The 17,391-nt window shown below is 38.0% G+C and overlaps 1 protein-coding gene across 2 annotated transcripts in view; it reads right to left on the bottom strand.

The window, feature by feature from the left end:
• Positions 1–17,391, bottom strand: part of atp8b1 (ATPase phospholipid transporting 8B1) — a 53,077-nt gene that overhangs the window by 34,178 nt on the left and 1,508 nt on the right. Inside the window, exons 2-11 of one of the 2 annotated variants that reach the window (XM_057818996.1) lie at positions 8,945–9,010; positions 7,058–7,237; positions 6,803–6,900; positions 6,487–6,600; positions 5,247–5,345; positions 4,919–4,980; positions 4,631–4,703; positions 827–897; positions 414–496; positions 66–224 (exon numbers count right to left, since the gene is read on the bottom strand). In XM_057818996.1, the coding sequence (XP_057674979.1) occupies positions 66–224; positions 414–496; positions 827–897; positions 4,631–4,703; positions 4,919–4,980; positions 5,247–5,345; positions 6,487–6,600; positions 6,803–6,900; positions 7,058–7,220 (922 nt within the window). In that variant the 5' untranslated portion in view covers positions 7,221–7,237; positions 8,945–9,010. The remainder of the gene's footprint in view (positions 1–65; positions 225–413; positions 497–826; positions 898–4,630; positions 4,704–4,918; positions 4,981–5,246; positions 5,346–6,486; positions 6,601–6,802; positions 6,901–7,057; positions 7,238–8,944; positions 9,011–17,391) is intronic. The other variant, XM_057818995.1, reaches the window with a different exon arrangement.

Here is a 17,391-nt window from a genome sequence, read left to right as displayed (position 1 = left end):
TCAGAAATGCTCATCGAATTAAAAGTTCAAATCGTAGTAGAATTATCATGGACATGCATTCAGACCTGCAAAGATGACGAGCCCGTGACATATTTCAGTATTTTTGATCTTGCAACCTCGGAGGAGCGTGTTGTCCAGGTCCAAGGGATAGCGCTGACCCTTCCAATGCATCACCCCTGTGAACTTATCCAGACGGTTGTTGGGTTCCTCGCATTCAATCAGCGCTTCAAAACAAATGGGGGCAATCAGACACTTTTTAACAAAAAGCATCGAGGGGAGGGAGGTTGGTCAACATGCTAAGCAGTCAGCCACCTTACATTACTAATTGACGTTCGACTTGATGAAATTCATAACAGTGTCACAGCGATACAGTACTTGTAAACCACACCCTTGTAAAAATGTGCAGTAGTTACCATCAAACTGTGCCAACTGACGTTCTTCTTGTAGTCTTTCATCGGTTATTCTCAGTCCCATCTTGAACTTCAGGTTGGTTTCTCTGGGTGGGGGGGGGGGGGGGGGGGGGGGGGGATATTACTAAACTTGCAATATAAATACAAACTGCTCCAAAGCAGAAATTTTGAATTACAGCAGACCTTCTTGAATTAGATAAAATCGAATGGACGACAATTGTTTGACTCATTCCCTTTTCATTAAAAAGTCGTGGGTGTGGCATGCTGACAAAGCAAAGTTAAAAGGCAATAACAAAGCACTTGCTTCATTAATCAAATGTCATGTGGCAGCTGTTCTTGCAATTTTAAATTAAGTGTTTTCAGTGCAATATGTAAAGTATTTTTTTTTTAAATATGAAAATATAAATTCAGTTTACCCATCAAGCTCTGCTGTTTCAACATAGCACAGGCTGTTTGGGTTTGAGCTAGATAACAGCAACAGGTCAGCCTGAAAAACAAAACCAGAAAATCCAATTTGACAATGGAAAAGTTGAACCAACATACGTGTACAAATTAGCTTGTTGTCAAAGCCTGTTAATGTAAGACAGGGTAACACGATTGTCAAAGGGAATCCAAAACATACATCGTGTCTCATCTTTACATCAGAAAACATCTATTGCTACATAATATTTTTTGAACAAATGAGAAAACAGTACAGTAGTAGTAGTCACAGTTAGAGATGTCCCGAGCGCATATTTTTGCACCAGAGTCCAGGTCACCTGATTTTGAAAATTTACCGATACAGCGTCCCGATTAGATACCAAAAATAAATTTTTTTGTTGTTGTAGTTTTTTTTAACATAAGTTCCAAACATGTTACCGTCCCACCGTGATGCCTTCATCAGGTGAATTATTATATAAAAAAGAATAAGGTGGAAAAATGCTTGTCTTTAATAAATGCTTCATGGAGTCCACTCAAATCCGCTCACTTACACAATAGGTTGCCACAGCACACTTATGCAAGTTGAATGATGATTGACACATTTGTGCCTTTGATTGTAGAGCTATCAAGCTTCCATGGCAAGATGAAATCTACAAACCTGTCAATCATCGTTAACTTTAAACACCAAACCCAAGCTGGAGAGTTTGGCCGCACTGTTTAGCAGGAAGGGAAGGTGAGAGGCTGTGGCGCTGTCTGAGCTTGAAGCAGAAAAAAACAAAACTTTTTTTAATTAAAAACTGGATCCTTTTCACTCAATTCTGATCCTCTGAAAAATGGCGCAATCAGCCCAAATTCCAATCATGTGACCGGATCGGGACATCCGGTAATGTATATCACAGTACTATAGTCCTTCTCAAAAAATGTGCATATTGTGATAAAGTTCATTATTTTATGTAATGTACTGATAAACATTAGACTTTCATATATTTTAGGTACATTACACACAACTGAAGTAGTTCAAGCCTTTTATTGTTTTAATACTGATGATTTTGGCAAAAAAGTCAAGAAAAACCAAAAATCCCTATCCCCAAAAAAATTAGCATATCATGAAAAGGTACTCTAAAGAAGCTACTAACCTAATCATCTGAACCAACAAATTAACTCAAAACCCTGCGAAAGATTCCTGAGGCTTTTAAAAACTCCTAGCCTGGTTCATTACTCAAAAACGCAATCACGGGCACTGCCTACCTGACTGCTGTCCAGAAGGCCATCATTGACACCCTCAAGCAAGAGGCTAAGAAACAAAGAAATTTCTGAGCGAATAGGCTGTTCCCAGAGTGGTGTATCAAGACACCTCAGTGGGAAGTCTGTGGGAAGGAAAAAGTGTGGCACGAAACACTGTGCAACCAGAAGAGGTGACCGTACCCTGAGAAAGATTGTGGAGAAGGGCCGATTCCAGACCTTGGGGGACCTGCAGAAACAGTGGACAGAGTCTGTAGTAGAAACATCCAGAGCCACCGTGCACAGGCGTGTGTGAAACAGCAGCAGAAGCGCCTGACTTGGGCTAAAGAGAAGCAGCACTGGACAGCTGCTCAGTGGTCCAAAATACTTTTTTCAGATGAAAGCAAATTTTGCGTGTCATTCTGAAATCAATGTGCCAGAGTTTGGAGGAAGACTGGGGAGAAGGAAATGCCAAAATGCCTGAAGTCCAGTGTCAAGTACCCACAGTCAGTGATGGTCTGGGGTGCCATGTCAGCTGCTAGTGTTGGTCTACTGTGTTTTATCAAGGGCAGAGTCAGTGCAGCTAGCTATCAGCAGATTTTGGAGCACTTCTTGCTTCCATCTGCTGAAAAGCTTTATGGAGATGAAGATTTCATTTTTCAGCACGACCTGGCACCTGCTCACAGTGCCAAAACCACTGGTAAATGGTTTACTGACCATGGCATTACTGTGCTCAATTGGCCTGCCAAATCTCCGGACCTGAACCCCATAGAGAATCTGTGGGATATTGTGAAGAGGAAGTTGAGAGACACCAGTCCCAACACTGTGGATGAGCTTAAGCAAAGCATCCTGGGCCTCCATAACACCTCAGCGGTGCCACAGGCTGATTGCCTCCATGCCACGCCGCATTGAAGCAGTCATTTCTGCAAAATGATTCCAGACCAAGTATTGAGTGCACAGCTGATATAATCAATTGAAGGTTCACTTTTTTTGTATTTAAAAAAAAAATAAATAAATAAAAAAAAAATAAAAAAAACTTTTTTGCATTGTCAGATGAAATATGCAAATTTTTTTTTTTTTTAGATATTTTTGGTTTTTTTTTACTTTTTTGCCGAAATCATCAATAATAAAATAAAAGGCTTGAACTATTTCAGTTGTGTGTAATGAATCATATGAAAGTCTAATGTTTATCAGTTCATTACATAAAATAATCTCCATGAAAGATATAGATTTTCAGCTGAGGGAATATGTTACCTGTGCCAGCTGATCAATGCGGACATCACTAATGCAACCCGCCGAAGTCAGGCTCTCACAACCGCGCAGATTGTGTGCCTGCGCTCTTTCGCCAGTGGACAATTCATGTATTTCAACGGTGATACTGAACATCTGAGTAAGAACACTGTATGCTGTGCGATTCGGAGTGGGGTATGGAAACGCTTCAAATTGTCAAATTGATTGAGGAAAATGCTATACAGAAACCTGTGTCAGCTTCGCTGAATGTAAACGAATCTGGAGCTTTGCTCTCATACAATATATTTAATAAACTTTTCCATCGTTATTTCGTTGTTTAAATGCATTTATAATAATCATAAAAATATGTAGACTATATAAACATTGAGAAAACTTTTTTCTGCCAACTCGAAGAGATTAAAATAAATGTCAAATCCACTGATAGAACAGACACACAAATATAAAAGATAAATGTTTATTGAATATGCATCTTACAGTCTTGTTTAACTGTGGGAATTCGTTACAAAAAACGGGCTTTATTTTTTTTTAACATTATGCAACAGGAATCGTCAAAAATGTAATTACACAAAACGCAACCACGCATCGCATCCCCGCATCTCCTTCTTCAACTGAGTCCTCACAAATATAACATAAAATTTAGGGGGGATTTCGGGCTCGGACCTGCAAATCAAGTTAATTGATCGGCTCTGGCTTGTCAGGCTGGATTTTTTTAGGCACAATCTAACCTCTACTCTGAAGATGTTCAAAGGACATACATGTTCATACAGTCAATGGGACTAAACATACAATCATCCTTCTTCATGTGGTGATGCACGATAAATTATTTCTTACAGTTAACGTACCAAATCTTATTTTATTGTCCTGACAGCAGGCTTCATTTCTTTTCATGGACATGAGTAAACTGGCATATTGACGCATTCACAAATCACACGATCTGTAATTCACTGCCAACAGACGAGTCGCGCTCTACTCGCTGAAGCGGTGTTGGATTTTGCGGTGAGGGTGGATTTTAATTCCTCATAACTCCGCATGATTATCGCGCATTCCTCTTCCGTGAAGTAAGGTGCCCGTGCCATTGTCAAAAGTAGTGTTTGACTCTTGTCTCTGCCCCCTTTTATGTGAACGCACAGTAACTCTGACTAGGTTGACACAGGTTCGACTAATCAACATCGTAGCAGGGACTGACCACAAACTAGAAAACCAGGTTTTGTCAACTCCGGTTACCCGCTGGTAAGCAGGATTACTTCTGGGGAGCTTGAACTTCGTAGTATAGGCCACAGTTGCCAGTCTCAAACACACATTTATGCTTACGGTCAATGTACACGTACCGGAATGAAGTCATTTTTCTTTAGACGCACCACATCTCCAACCTGGATGTGTCTCCACTTTGACTCTTGAAACCTGAGCCAATGAATATGAAAGGAACAGAATGTTGCAGCATTTTGTCATATGAATAAACAACTTTACAGGGAATACAAACATGTTTTAAGAGGAATGATACTGGTAGTCTTCACAAATGCATTTTTTTGGGGGGAGGGGGTGGTATAAACACAGTGAATACATCTAAAACTTAAAATAGTTCATGTTAAGTTAATGTAAACAAATTCTGTTCTGACCTGCCATCGAGAAGGACCTCACATTTTCTGTTATTAATCGCCTTGTCCATCCTATGTCGAGCCTAATAGACAAAACATGACAAGAGAATGTCAGTATTAAACAGAATGACTAGATTTTCAACTTAAGAAAATGTATTAATAAGTCTAAATATAGCATAATTAATCTCAGTCCCCCCAAAATTACACATGCTGCTGTTTCACACTTAATCTGAATACTAAATATCAAATGGCAAGGTACATCAATATTTTTTTGATATGTAATCACAGACAGGTTGTGACTTCTAAGTTTTCTTAGTTGGAACTGTTGTCAGAAAGTTGCTTTTCTTACAAGATCGTCCACCAGGTCTTTGATAGCAGTTACTCCCAGGACCACAACCAGAGGAATCAGAGTGGTGTACCATGGCAGAGTTGAAATAGCTGGAATAAGCTAGGAAAACAACAAATGTATCTAACATTACATTCAAAATTCAAAAACCATTGGCCGAAAATTAACTAAAAATGCATTGCAATTTTCGGTACAGTTCTAATATGTATGTTTTTTATCTTTCTTGTTAACACTTTCCTGATATGTGATTCAAGGGCGTAGGTTTGCATAGGGACAGTAGGGACATAACACTACCAACTTTTCAGGATGCTCAAATTGTCCCCACAAACTTTTAAGTAACCTTATTTGCATGCATACTTACAAACGCATGTTTGACTGGCTGATTATTGACCCCCCTTCCCCACCAACCCCTACACCCCTTCGCCACACAGAGAAACACGCACACTCACAGGGCCCCGACAGATTGATGTCGACAACTTGCCGCGTCCTCCACCCCCTTCGAAGACGAGGGATATTAGAAGTTTTTTTTGGGGCCAGCAGCAACTAATGTAATTAATGTACAAAGAGGTCAATGTTGTGGAGTTGGGGGAAACCCCACTTATTTTGCTACTGAAAGTCCAACCTGCATCAGAGTTAGCATGACATTAAACTGTGTGAACAGTAACCTGGAAAACTACTGCGGTCAGGCCAGCCTCCACAACAAAAAACAAAGTGAAGCTGGCAGTCCGTCATTTGGATCATTGCTTGCATTATGTGCATGACGGTTTAAAAAGACAAAAACTGGGAGCTATCCAAGAATGGGTCCATTCAGGTGGATACTGACATGAACTGTGAAATAAAGTCACACATCACAGGCTTTCGTTGTTGTTCTCTCAATATTTATTCAAATCACAAATCGACAACTGCTCGTAAAAGCTCAGCATGTGCGGCGTTCAAATGCGTTCACAAAAAACAGTGCTGACAAAACACACACAGTATGGCTCTCGTGGAATCCCATTTTCAAATATGTTGGGTGTTTTGATTCTCTTGGTCAAAAAGGTTCCCGATCCCTGATTTAGCTTGTCAATTAATTAGGTTCATATTTGTGAGAAATGTAGCCCTGAGCCCCGTTCACCCAATCTTTTTGGTCTTAATAATGTTCCATTGCCAGCAAAAAGTGTACATGCCGGTTATTCTGTTCTATCGTCCCTAACAATGTTGAGACCACACCTACGCCCTTCATGTGATTGCTTAGGATATGTACCTGTAGGATGAGCAGGGCCAGGAAGTAGATGTTGGCAACTCTCTTAAACTGATCAATCAAGTTTAGGGGAATGAATGTGAAGAAATTGTATTTGTACGTCTTGATGGCATTCCCCTGCAAGAATGACGAACGATGATGAGCACAAAGCGAGAATGAGGAAATGATTGTTAATTGTTAGCATCATTTTTTTATGACTTACAGTAAACAAGACAACATTGTTTGGGTATCATAAACCAATACTAATGTGGGACATTTGACAAATAGTGCAAATTGTGTGACTATATCAGATTAATGATATATGGCTTCTTTTACTTACAGAGTATCTGTTCTTCTTGATGCAAAGGAATTTTTTTTTTTTAAATTCTGGCAAGTTGTGGTAAGCTCGGTCATTGGCTTTCACTTTCCAGCCAATTTCTGAAAAGTAAAACAAAAACATAACTTCAGCCATTACTGAATCTCTATCAATCAATGTGCCAGTGCTTTCACAATTGCTGGAACAGGCGTCAACTTCTTCTTAAGCGTAATGTGACATGCAGAAAAGAAAAATGGATTATAACAATCGCTTACTCACCAGTAGGTCTAATATCTACAGGAGGTTGTGGGGCTCCTGGCATCACCTCTTCTTCGTCTTCTGTACTGGCAGCCAGCTCATCGTCTGTCTCATCATCACTGTATGGCATGACCTCATCGTTGGGCCCCTCAGATGTGTGGGTGCCCACACGGCGCATACTCATTTTGAAACTGCAGGTATCTTGGAGAGAAAGGGAAAAAAACATTGATATTCTTCAAACAAGAAAAAGCACAAAGCTGTAACAGGTAAACGTCCCATCAACAAGTAGGTTGGGACTACTAGAGCAGGGGTCAGCAACCCACGGCTCTGGAGCCACAAACGGCTCTTTAGCGCTGCCCTAGACTTGATTCTAATTCATTGATATTCTAATGAAGTTGGGGCGGCATCCCACAACAGAGTTGTCACACGGCGTGTCATTCTTATAGGATGCAATGCAGGGAAAATAAAACCATATTTTCCGCACCTTAAGTCGCATCTGAAAGCCTTACATTTTCTCAAAAGCCGACAGTGCGCCTTATAATGCGGTGAGCCTTATGTATGAATCAATATTGAGCCGCAAAAAGTCTCACAGCAACTCTGAGCGCATGGATGCATAACATAAACCCAGCCTCTACTGTACTGTCTATTCTATGGGCCTTATAATGAAGTGCGCTTTATATATGAAAAAAGTTTCAAAACAGGCCATTCATTGAAGGTGCGCCTTATAATGCAGTGCGCCTTATAGTGCGGAAAATACGGTAATCATGAAGGCTCATAATATATTTGTGGACAACTTACCGGTAGTCATTTTTGGTTCATTACAGGTAGCTAATATATGTAGATACATACAGCATGTGTTGCCTTCATTATAAGGCTTTCATTTTTTGCGGGTCTAGACATATTTGTTTTTTGTTTTTTGGTCCAATATGGCTCTTCCAACATTTTGGGTTGCCGGCTCAACTAGGGTAATGGGCATGTCTCGTAGACAGACCTAAGAATAACCTGTCGCTTTCATCATTACAAGGGTACAACTATTGTGAAACATTAACTGATTATTAATTTAAAAGAGAAAACTTTACAAATACAGATCATAGCTTTGTTGACATTTTGTTGGTTTGGTCTGTATTCCTACAGACTAGACTTAGTGTTAGTGATAAGCACTGCTCAACACGTAGCAAACAGTAATTTACATCAGTGTTATAATTGGACTATTGAACTAGGGAAAAAGCATGACCTGTTTTCATTACAGGGCAAAACAACCTGCATGCATTGTTGTAATCTGAAAATAAAAGGTTATTTTTAAATGCAACCCCCGTCATCATCCAGTTCAACAACATACCATATTAGGACTCAGGAACCTTTTCATTCTGTTGTACAATTTTAGGCATCAGTAAAATCATACTTATGTTGGAAATTTAGTGTTTAAATTTTATTTTACCCTAACATTATCACCACAGATTTTAATCTTGACGTGATAAAAAAAAAAAAAAAAGAAAAAAAAAAAAACAGAACAAATAAACTTAATGGCATTCATTTTATGTTGCGTGTTTTTATGTTTGGTCTGTCTACAGTCTTTATTATACTTTGCCCTTCCCAGCGTGACAATGCAAAAACACCTTGCAGTTGAAAAAAAAAGCAGGAAGCAACATGAGGTTGGTTTCGTTTGGCCAATATATAAAGTTAATTTCGTTATTACTCTTATTACACTCAATTCAATTATTGCTTGCATCTGTTGCTTACTGTTACAAAATAAGTTTAGAGAACATCTAATGCAAAATAAAACTTCATCAGTGACATCACCTAACTCAGAAAACAGGTTTTGTGGTATCTAGCTCCAGGACATAACTATGGCAACAATAAGGGGAGGCGGGGTAAGTGATCTGCCATATGAGGCAGAGGAGAGCATACCGTAGTGACGACAGTGAAACCTGAGAATGAGGGGGGTGTCTCTTCTCTTGTTCAGACAGGTAAGAGCTGAAGAGCAGAAAAATTGAATGTCACACAAGGCGTGACACCCACACATGCAAAGACGCCAATCGGTGAAGAAATAAAAGCAAAATTAATAGTTTTCCAGCTGCATGTATAATACAGGCTGTATAGGACACAGTATTTATGAAAAAAAAAGACACAAACCTAAGTTAGCACTTCAAATGAATGTTACCAATTAATTATTCTACATTAATTGAATCCTAAAACACGACACAATATTACTCAATTTCTTATGTGATTATGTTATTTCCACATTAGAAGGCCTTCATGGTATGCGTATGTGACTGCCTGACACCTCTTGGAAGAGATAACTGACACTAATGTGTTGGTTAAGGTGACACAGAACATGTCTGCAGCACCTGAAGGCCATGTTATTAATAATGAAAAAACAAAAGACACAACAGCTACTTCTTTTGAGACTCAGCACAAAACAGACCACTTATCCCTTGTCATGGGTGATTTAAAAAAAAAAAAACTTATAATAACTTATAATTTATACTACACACATAAATTCCTTTTGCTTAAGACATTATTGGCCCTATAACTAGATTTGTACACAACTCGTTATACTCAAAATGAATACTCAGATTAACATCAGAGACGGTAATTTAAGACTGCATTCTCTTTGCTGTCGACAAACACATATCTAAACAACACCTCGTCTTTGCATTTAAGTGCATGGTGGAGATTAGGGTTGTTCCGATCATGTTTTTTTTGCTCCCGATCCGATCCCGATCGTTTTAGTTTGAGTATCTGCCGATCCCGATATTTCCCGATCAGATTGATTTTTTTTTGCTCCCGATTCAATACCAATCATTCCCGATAATTTTTCCCGATCATATACATTTTGGCAATGCATTAAGAAAAAAATGAATAAAACTCGGACAAATATATACATTCAACATACAGTACATACAGTAAGTACTGTATTTGTTTATTATGACGATAAATCCTCAAGATGGCATTTACATTATTAATATTCTTTCTGTGAGAGGGATCCACAGATTGAAAGACTTGTAATTCTTAAAGGATGAATGTGACTTTGTATATTGTGACTAAATATTGCCATCTGGTGTATTTGTTGAGCTTTTAGTAAATGATACTGTAGCCATTTAACTGTTCTGCCCAAATGCATGATGGGAAGTGCAACCATGACTGTGCGTAGTGGCACCAATTGATATATCTTCTCTGCGTTGGGAAGTAACATAGGGTGTTAAGAAAAAGATCAACTACTACCTTTCTTCCCCACATTGCTTCCCACGATATTTCTAATTGTTGAGAGAGGAATTTTAAGGCTTTAGCCAATTACAGAAAAGCTCCAAAGACTGCTAAAATTCACTCTACTCATTTTTCGCTGCCTTTGAGCTCTATATATACAGTAGGTAAAACGGCCATTATAGATTGAACGCGACAATGCGTGAGTGGGTCGTGGAGCGCGTGCGTTAATTGCGGTAAATATTTTAACGCGATAAATTTGATAGCCCTACTTTAAGCCAAAACTAAAGACTCTGGATGAGTGTAAGACATTTTGTCTGTAACGTTAAATACAATTAGAAAACGATTTAATAAAAAAAAAACATATATATTAAAAAAAGGCATGTCCGATATTTTTTTGCCGATTCCGATACTTTGAAAATGACGTGATCGGGGACATCTTTAGTGGAGATTAAAAATTTTGTCCAACAACTATTGACACTGGGGGATGAATATGTATTGTGTTGAGGTCGACCAATATATCAGCCGGCCGATATAAGACTTGTTTTCCAACATCAGAAAATGGCTGATTAACAAAACGAGTAAACCGATAAAGGATTTTGATCAGCCATCTGTGTGGGCAACTGTGGCAGCCGCTGAATGATGGTAGGACCCCAGAAGGACCCTGAAAGACAGGCAGCTACAGGAAGCTTTAGGCTTTCCTTTTTTCTAAATATTAATATACAAGATATATTGATATATATGATTTAGTTTTATCTTTCATGAGAGATAATACAGTGTTGCCTTTTAAGGTGTTTACTGAGCGATGTTTAAACTCGAAATGTAACTCGTAGCATCAGCGTAGCATTCGCGTTAGGATTTGCTTTGGCATGGTGATCATCCTCTGAAACGCTCACTTGTTTACACATGGTCGTGACGCCCTGGTGGGTTTAATTAATTGTAAATAATGTACTGTTCTTTCGGAGTCCGTATAAACATAAAAAGAAGTGCTGCGCTCGTTAGTTTGGTAGCACTGGACCGAATTAATCCTTTAAGTCTCAGGTCATCATTGTAAATTTGAAGCTTTTGAAGCAATTTTCTTAATCTACGTCCATTTCAAAAAATAAAAAAAAAATCGGTTTTAAATATCGGCAATCGGCTGAAATTTTCTCTTCTAGATGTTGGCATATCGGTCAACCTCTAGTATTGTGTAACTCAAGAAAAATGATGGCAACTTCTCATATTGAATTGATTGCAACTGGACTGTTCTGGTTGACAGGAGAAGACCCTTTGCCTTCTATTCAGTTAGGCTTCTTCAAGTCATGATATAAAAAGGACAGTTCCAGTCGGAGTATTGTTGTGTAAATCCACCTAAATCAATAATGGTTTTGCTCTTAACGGGGGTTCTGCATTCAGAGGACAATTGTTTTGATGGAATTGCACTGCGAATACTCCGTTTGTGTAAGCTTCCACCTCCGTTTTTCATCCTCGACAAGGAACGCTTCTTTTACACCTTCAAACTTTGTCTTTTGTACTTATAAGCATGTCTAAAATTTAAGACATAGAAGTTACATGACAGAACAAGTGTCAGGTGATTAACTCAACTATGTGTCTTTGTCAATGAATGAGTTAATGAAACAATAATTATTTAGCAACGGATGGAGAATGGTTAAGACCTAAAATGATGTTTTAGTCTTCATATTTTTTTCATGCAAGATATCTTAGAGTATAAAAAACATCCTGGGGGAATCAGTCCCTTTCCAAAGTATTCAGAACAACTGAAAAAATTGAGCAGTTTAGCTAATGAAAATTTCGATTTTCTCATTTCAGTCAGAATGTACAATATATATTATGTAATATTCGTATAAGGTTTCACTGAATAAGTTACATCACGTTCAGTATTGCCAACTTGCCTATGTTTTAAAAAGTTTCACCATTTAGTATGACGATACACAAGGTGGCTTTAAATCAATTTATTGTGTCTAAAGAAGGCTATTTACTTTGAGCCAAGTCCTAAATAAGACTCGCTAGTACTTCTCACAGCAGGAATTCAAGTAATGAAATCCACTTAATGTCAGTCCACAGAGACCTCATGCTGCCTGATCTCCCCTCCATGGAGCTGATAAATTATGATGCATTTTCATATCAGCTGTGGAAGGGGCACTCCTGTATTCACAGAGACGATTATTTCCAGTTTCAAACGTAATCAATCATGTAGTCACATTGGCAATCACTTACATTGTAGCACTATTTGCATAAGGGTTCAAATAGGACTAGTCAGAAAATATTTTTCTGAATGTGAAAAGCAATGCTGATTACCTATGATAAATAGCTCTTGATGAACTTTCAATTTATTGTACAGTATTATTGATTTATTTTTATTTTAAATGGCATGAAAATAATTGTTAACTCTTGTTTACAGTATGTCATTGCATCAACATTAACATCAGCACTTTCCATGAAGACAGACGTATTTCCCTAATCAAAACATTGGCTCATTGCTTGTTTAAGGTAAATAAAGAGGCAGGTTTGTAATCCTTCTCATTGTGTTAAGACACAATAAACTCCTCGACCTTTCAGCATTAACGTGGTTCAACAAGTGAAGATTACTATTTCAAAGTGGATACTCCAAAGCCATTTCTTGTGTGTGGTGACTTAAGAGATTATGATAGCTGATTACCCTGTCGTGTTGTGACTAACTAAGACTTTGGCAAAACAATTAAACTTTTTTGTTTGCTCCAAATTCATATCCAATACTGTAAGGTTTGTATTGGTAGACATCAAAGGCTAATAGTTACAATACAATATTTTTGCGACACCAAAACATAATATAGGATTTTTTATGTATTTTTTTTTAAATAGAGTGGTACCTCTGCTTACGAAATTAATTTGTTCTGGAAGTAGTTTCTTAACCTGAAAATTCTTTAAGTAGAGACGTGTTTTCCATATATATGACATACTCTGTTCTAAGCCCTAAAAAAATTCAGACATGAATCTTTTATAATCCATAAAAATGCATCAAAATATGTAACGAATACATGTTACAATTAGATTATTGCACAATAAACATAAAATCTGTGTTGTGCATAATGTAAAAAACAAGAATAGAGTAAAGAATAAAACATAATACACTCATGTAAAGTTATCGGAACACGAGGGGCGAATGAAGAGGACGCTTGGATACACACGCACACATTCATTAGAGGTCTGTCTTAGCCAGTTGGATGCCAGGAATGCTAGGCAATAGCCAATGGCAGAGCAGAGTATGTTACATTCAGTAAACTTCGGGAGCTGCGAGTACTAGCCATACTGTATTTTTACCTGTCGTTTCCTGAAATGTCTTCGTAACAAGAGGCAATATTTTCCAATTGAGGCGTGTCTTAACCTGAATATTCTGTATGTAGAGACGTTCGTAAATAAAAGTTAAGAGACTGCCTGTGGGACCTTTAGAACGTGTGTTGCAAGTCACTGGTGTTGAAATAGGGAATTAATATTAAATAGTAGAATAAGGTAATGCTATTATGAAAAAGATTTTACAAGATAAAGGTGTTTTTCTTTTTTTAGGGATGTCCCGATTAGGGATGGGAATTTCGACTAATTTCCCTGCCGGCTAGTCTCAGATTTTATTTGCGACTAGTCAACTAGTCTATAAGCAAGAAAATTTGCAAGTTAATACACATATGAAATGTAAAGTTTAAAATGCAAAGGTTTTGTGTATTTTTGAGCTATTTTATCCCAAACATTCAGGACAAGTTGTTTATTTAAATTCTACTGATGTAACAAAAACTGAGTTAATAAAGGTAAACAATTTAAAGAAAAATATATCCCCTAAATGTTCGCCAAAACTTCCCCAAACTTTGTGTCCCTGCCCCCTACGACGTGTGTGTGTCGGGGGGGCATTTCTCCCACTGGCTGCTCAACCGGCGTAAAATAGCGCTAGGCTGGTGTGACCTGGAGAATGATAACCACTGCAGATAGTCGGGCTAGAACTATTGTGATGCCTGTCCCGAAATAACCTGACCAAACTTGCTCTTCACAACAATTGCTTTACATATGTGTCTATGTGGTTTCTAAAAATACAAATAAACAGAAAAACAAAAAGTCACGCTGTACTTATTTCATCTGTGCTATGCTAATCAGGCTAATTACGCAGATATACATAAAGTTACAAATATAACTGCAGGCGCTCATATATATAAAAATATGAACAACTTGAATATTTCAATCACTCCACATATTATTGTGTTTACTTGCGAATGCACGCACAGACAACATTTAGATAATGAGAGCATTTTGTCTCAATAAACATAGGTCTTAACTTTTAGTGGCCAAAAATGTGTCAAATCAGAACAAATAATAAAAGGTAACTCGCTACCAGGGCGATCCAAAACCACACAACATTAACAGCCTGTTTGCAAAGATGACCAACATACATGATGCTGCTTTTAATCAACTAGTAAAATACGAAACGTTTAATTATGAATAGGCGGTTAAATGATTAAACTTAATCGCGCACATCCCTAGTCCTGACTGCATATTTTTGCATCCGAGTCACCTGATTTTGAGAATCTGCCATTACGGAGTCCCAAACCGATACCGAACAAAAATGTTGTTCAAAAAAAGTTCGAAACATGTTACTGTCACACCGTGCCGCCTTCGTAATGTCAATTATTTTTTTTATAAAATAACGTAGGAAAATGCTCGTCTTTATCAAATGCATCACTGAGTGAGTCCACTCAAATCCACTCACGCTGCTGAGAACAGCCTCTCGCACAATGAGTTGCCATAGCACACTATCGCTAGTGTTTAACAAGCTTAACAATTATTGCACATTTGGGGCTTTTGGTGGTAGAGCTACCAAGCTTCTCCGGCAAGATCAAAGCTACACCCTTGTCAATCATCGTTAACTTTAAATAGCTAACTCCAGGGCACTGCTGACCAAGAAAAGCAGGAGGAAGGAGGCTGAAAGGCTGTACAAGCTTGAAGCAGAAAAACATACTAGTTCTTCTAAAAAAATTAGCATATTGCGATAAAGTTCATTATTTTCTGTAATGTACTGATAAACATTAGACTTTCATACTGTATATTTTAGATTCATTACACACAACTGAAGTAGTTCAAGCCTTTTATTATATTAATATTGATGATTTTGGCAAAAAAGTCATGAAAAATCAAAAATCCCCATCACAAAAAAATAGCATATCATGAAAAGGTACTCTAAAGAAGCAACTAACCTAATCATCTAAATCAACAAATTAACTCAAAACCCCTGCGAAAGATTCCTGAGGCTTTTAAAAACTCCTAGCCTGGTTCATTACTCAAAAATGCAATCATGGGCAAGACTGCCGACCTGACTGCTGTCCAGAACGCCATCATTGACAGCCTCAAGCAAAAGGCTAAGACACAGAAAGAAATTTCTGAGCGAATAGGCTGTTCCCAGAGTGGTGTTTCAAGGCACCTGTGTGGGAAGGAAAAAGTGTGGCAGGAAACGCTGCACAACCAGAAGAGGTGACCACACCCTGAGAAAGACTGAGGAGAAGGAAATGCCAAAATGCCTGAAGTCCAGTGTCAAGTACCCACAGTCAGTGATGGTCTGGGGTGCCATGTCAGCTGCTGGTGTTGGTCTACTGTGTTTTATCAAGGGCAGGGTCAATGCAGCTAGCTATCAGGAGATTTTGGAGCACTTCATGCTTCCATTTGCTGAAAAGCCTTATGGAGATGAAGATTTCATTTTTCAGCACAACCTGGCACCTGCTCATAGTGCCAAAACCACTGGTAAATGGTTTACTGACCGTGGCATTACTGTGCTCAATTGGCCTGCAAACTCTCCTGACCTGAACCCAATAGAGAATTCGTGGGATATTGTGAAGAGGAAGTTGAGAGACATCAGACCCAACACTGTGGATGAGCTTAAGGCCGCTATCGAAGCATCCTGGGCCTCCATAACACCTCAGCAGTGCCACAGGCTGATTGCTTCCATGCCACGCCGCATTGAAGCAGTCATTTCTGCAAAAGGATTCCCAAGCAAGTATTGAGTGCATAGCTGATATAATTAATTGAAGGTTGACCTATTTTGTATTAAAAAACACTTTTTTGTATTGGTTGTATAAAATATGTGAATTTTTTGAGATAGGGATTTTTGTTTTTTCTTGACTTTTTTGCCAAAATCATCAATATTAAAACAATAAAAGGCTTGAACTACTTCAGTTGTGTGTAATGAATCTAAAACATATGAAAGTCTAATGTTTATCAGTACATTACAGAAAATAATGAACTTCATCACAATATGCAAATTTTTTGAGAAGTTTTAAATTAAAAACCCGATCTTTTTCACTCGATTCCGACCCTATGAAAAATGGCGCGACTGGGCTGATTTTAGAAAATGTGATCGGATCGGAACATACCTAGTCTTTTTATTTCATAATGTCGTTTTTCAGCACAATTAATCGTCTTTTGTCAATCAAATACATAAGGCGGAGTCAGTTAAGCGATTGGCTGGATTGTAGAGTCTGTTTAGCTACGTTAAAATTTGGTAGCGTCACTTTTAGAGTTACTCAGAAGTTGTGAATCAATGTGATATCATAATGAAAGGCCTTTACCTCAGCCTGAGCGAGGATTTTAGCAGCAGTGTGTTTTTGATGAGATGCTTTCTGGAAGTTTACATTACAGTTCATTGACACTTTTACCTTATTTTACAATTTAAGGGACATTATACACAATTTGGTAATAATCAAAATATTGTTTTTATTTAATTTTTAATTTTTTTTTAAACTGTCTGTGCTGAATCAGTTGGAACAAAGACCAGGACCCACTGCGGCCCTCGAGGACCGGTTTGCCCACCCCTGCTATCCGGTGAGGAGCAGAAGTATTTGCACCACATGCGATTTTGCAAGTTCAACCACTTAAAGAAAAAAAAAAAAACTTTTTCCATTGAACAGAATTTTTATTTTTCAAAACATATTAGCAAATTGGAACATAACTATAATGTTAAGTGAAAATAAATTAAATGAAAAAAAAAAACATTCTAAATAAAATGAAAATAAATATAGTCCTTTAGGTGAGGATAAATCAACAGCCACAGCTCAACATTATTAACATCAGAACAAAAATAATTATTTTCCATAAAAAGCACATGTGTATGACTCGTATCATGTTTACATGAAACACACACA

Source organism: Corythoichthys intestinalis, chromosome 17 (assembly GCF_030265065.1).
Source record: "Corythoichthys intestinalis isolate RoL2023-P3 chromosome 17, ASM3026506v1, whole genome shotgun sequence".
In the NCBI taxonomy this organism is placed as follows: Eukaryota; Metazoa; Chordata; class Actinopteri; order Syngnathiformes; family Syngnathidae; genus Corythoichthys; species Corythoichthys intestinalis.
Note: the sequence above shows the minus strand (reverse complement) of the source record. Positions and strands in the feature narration are given on the sequence as shown.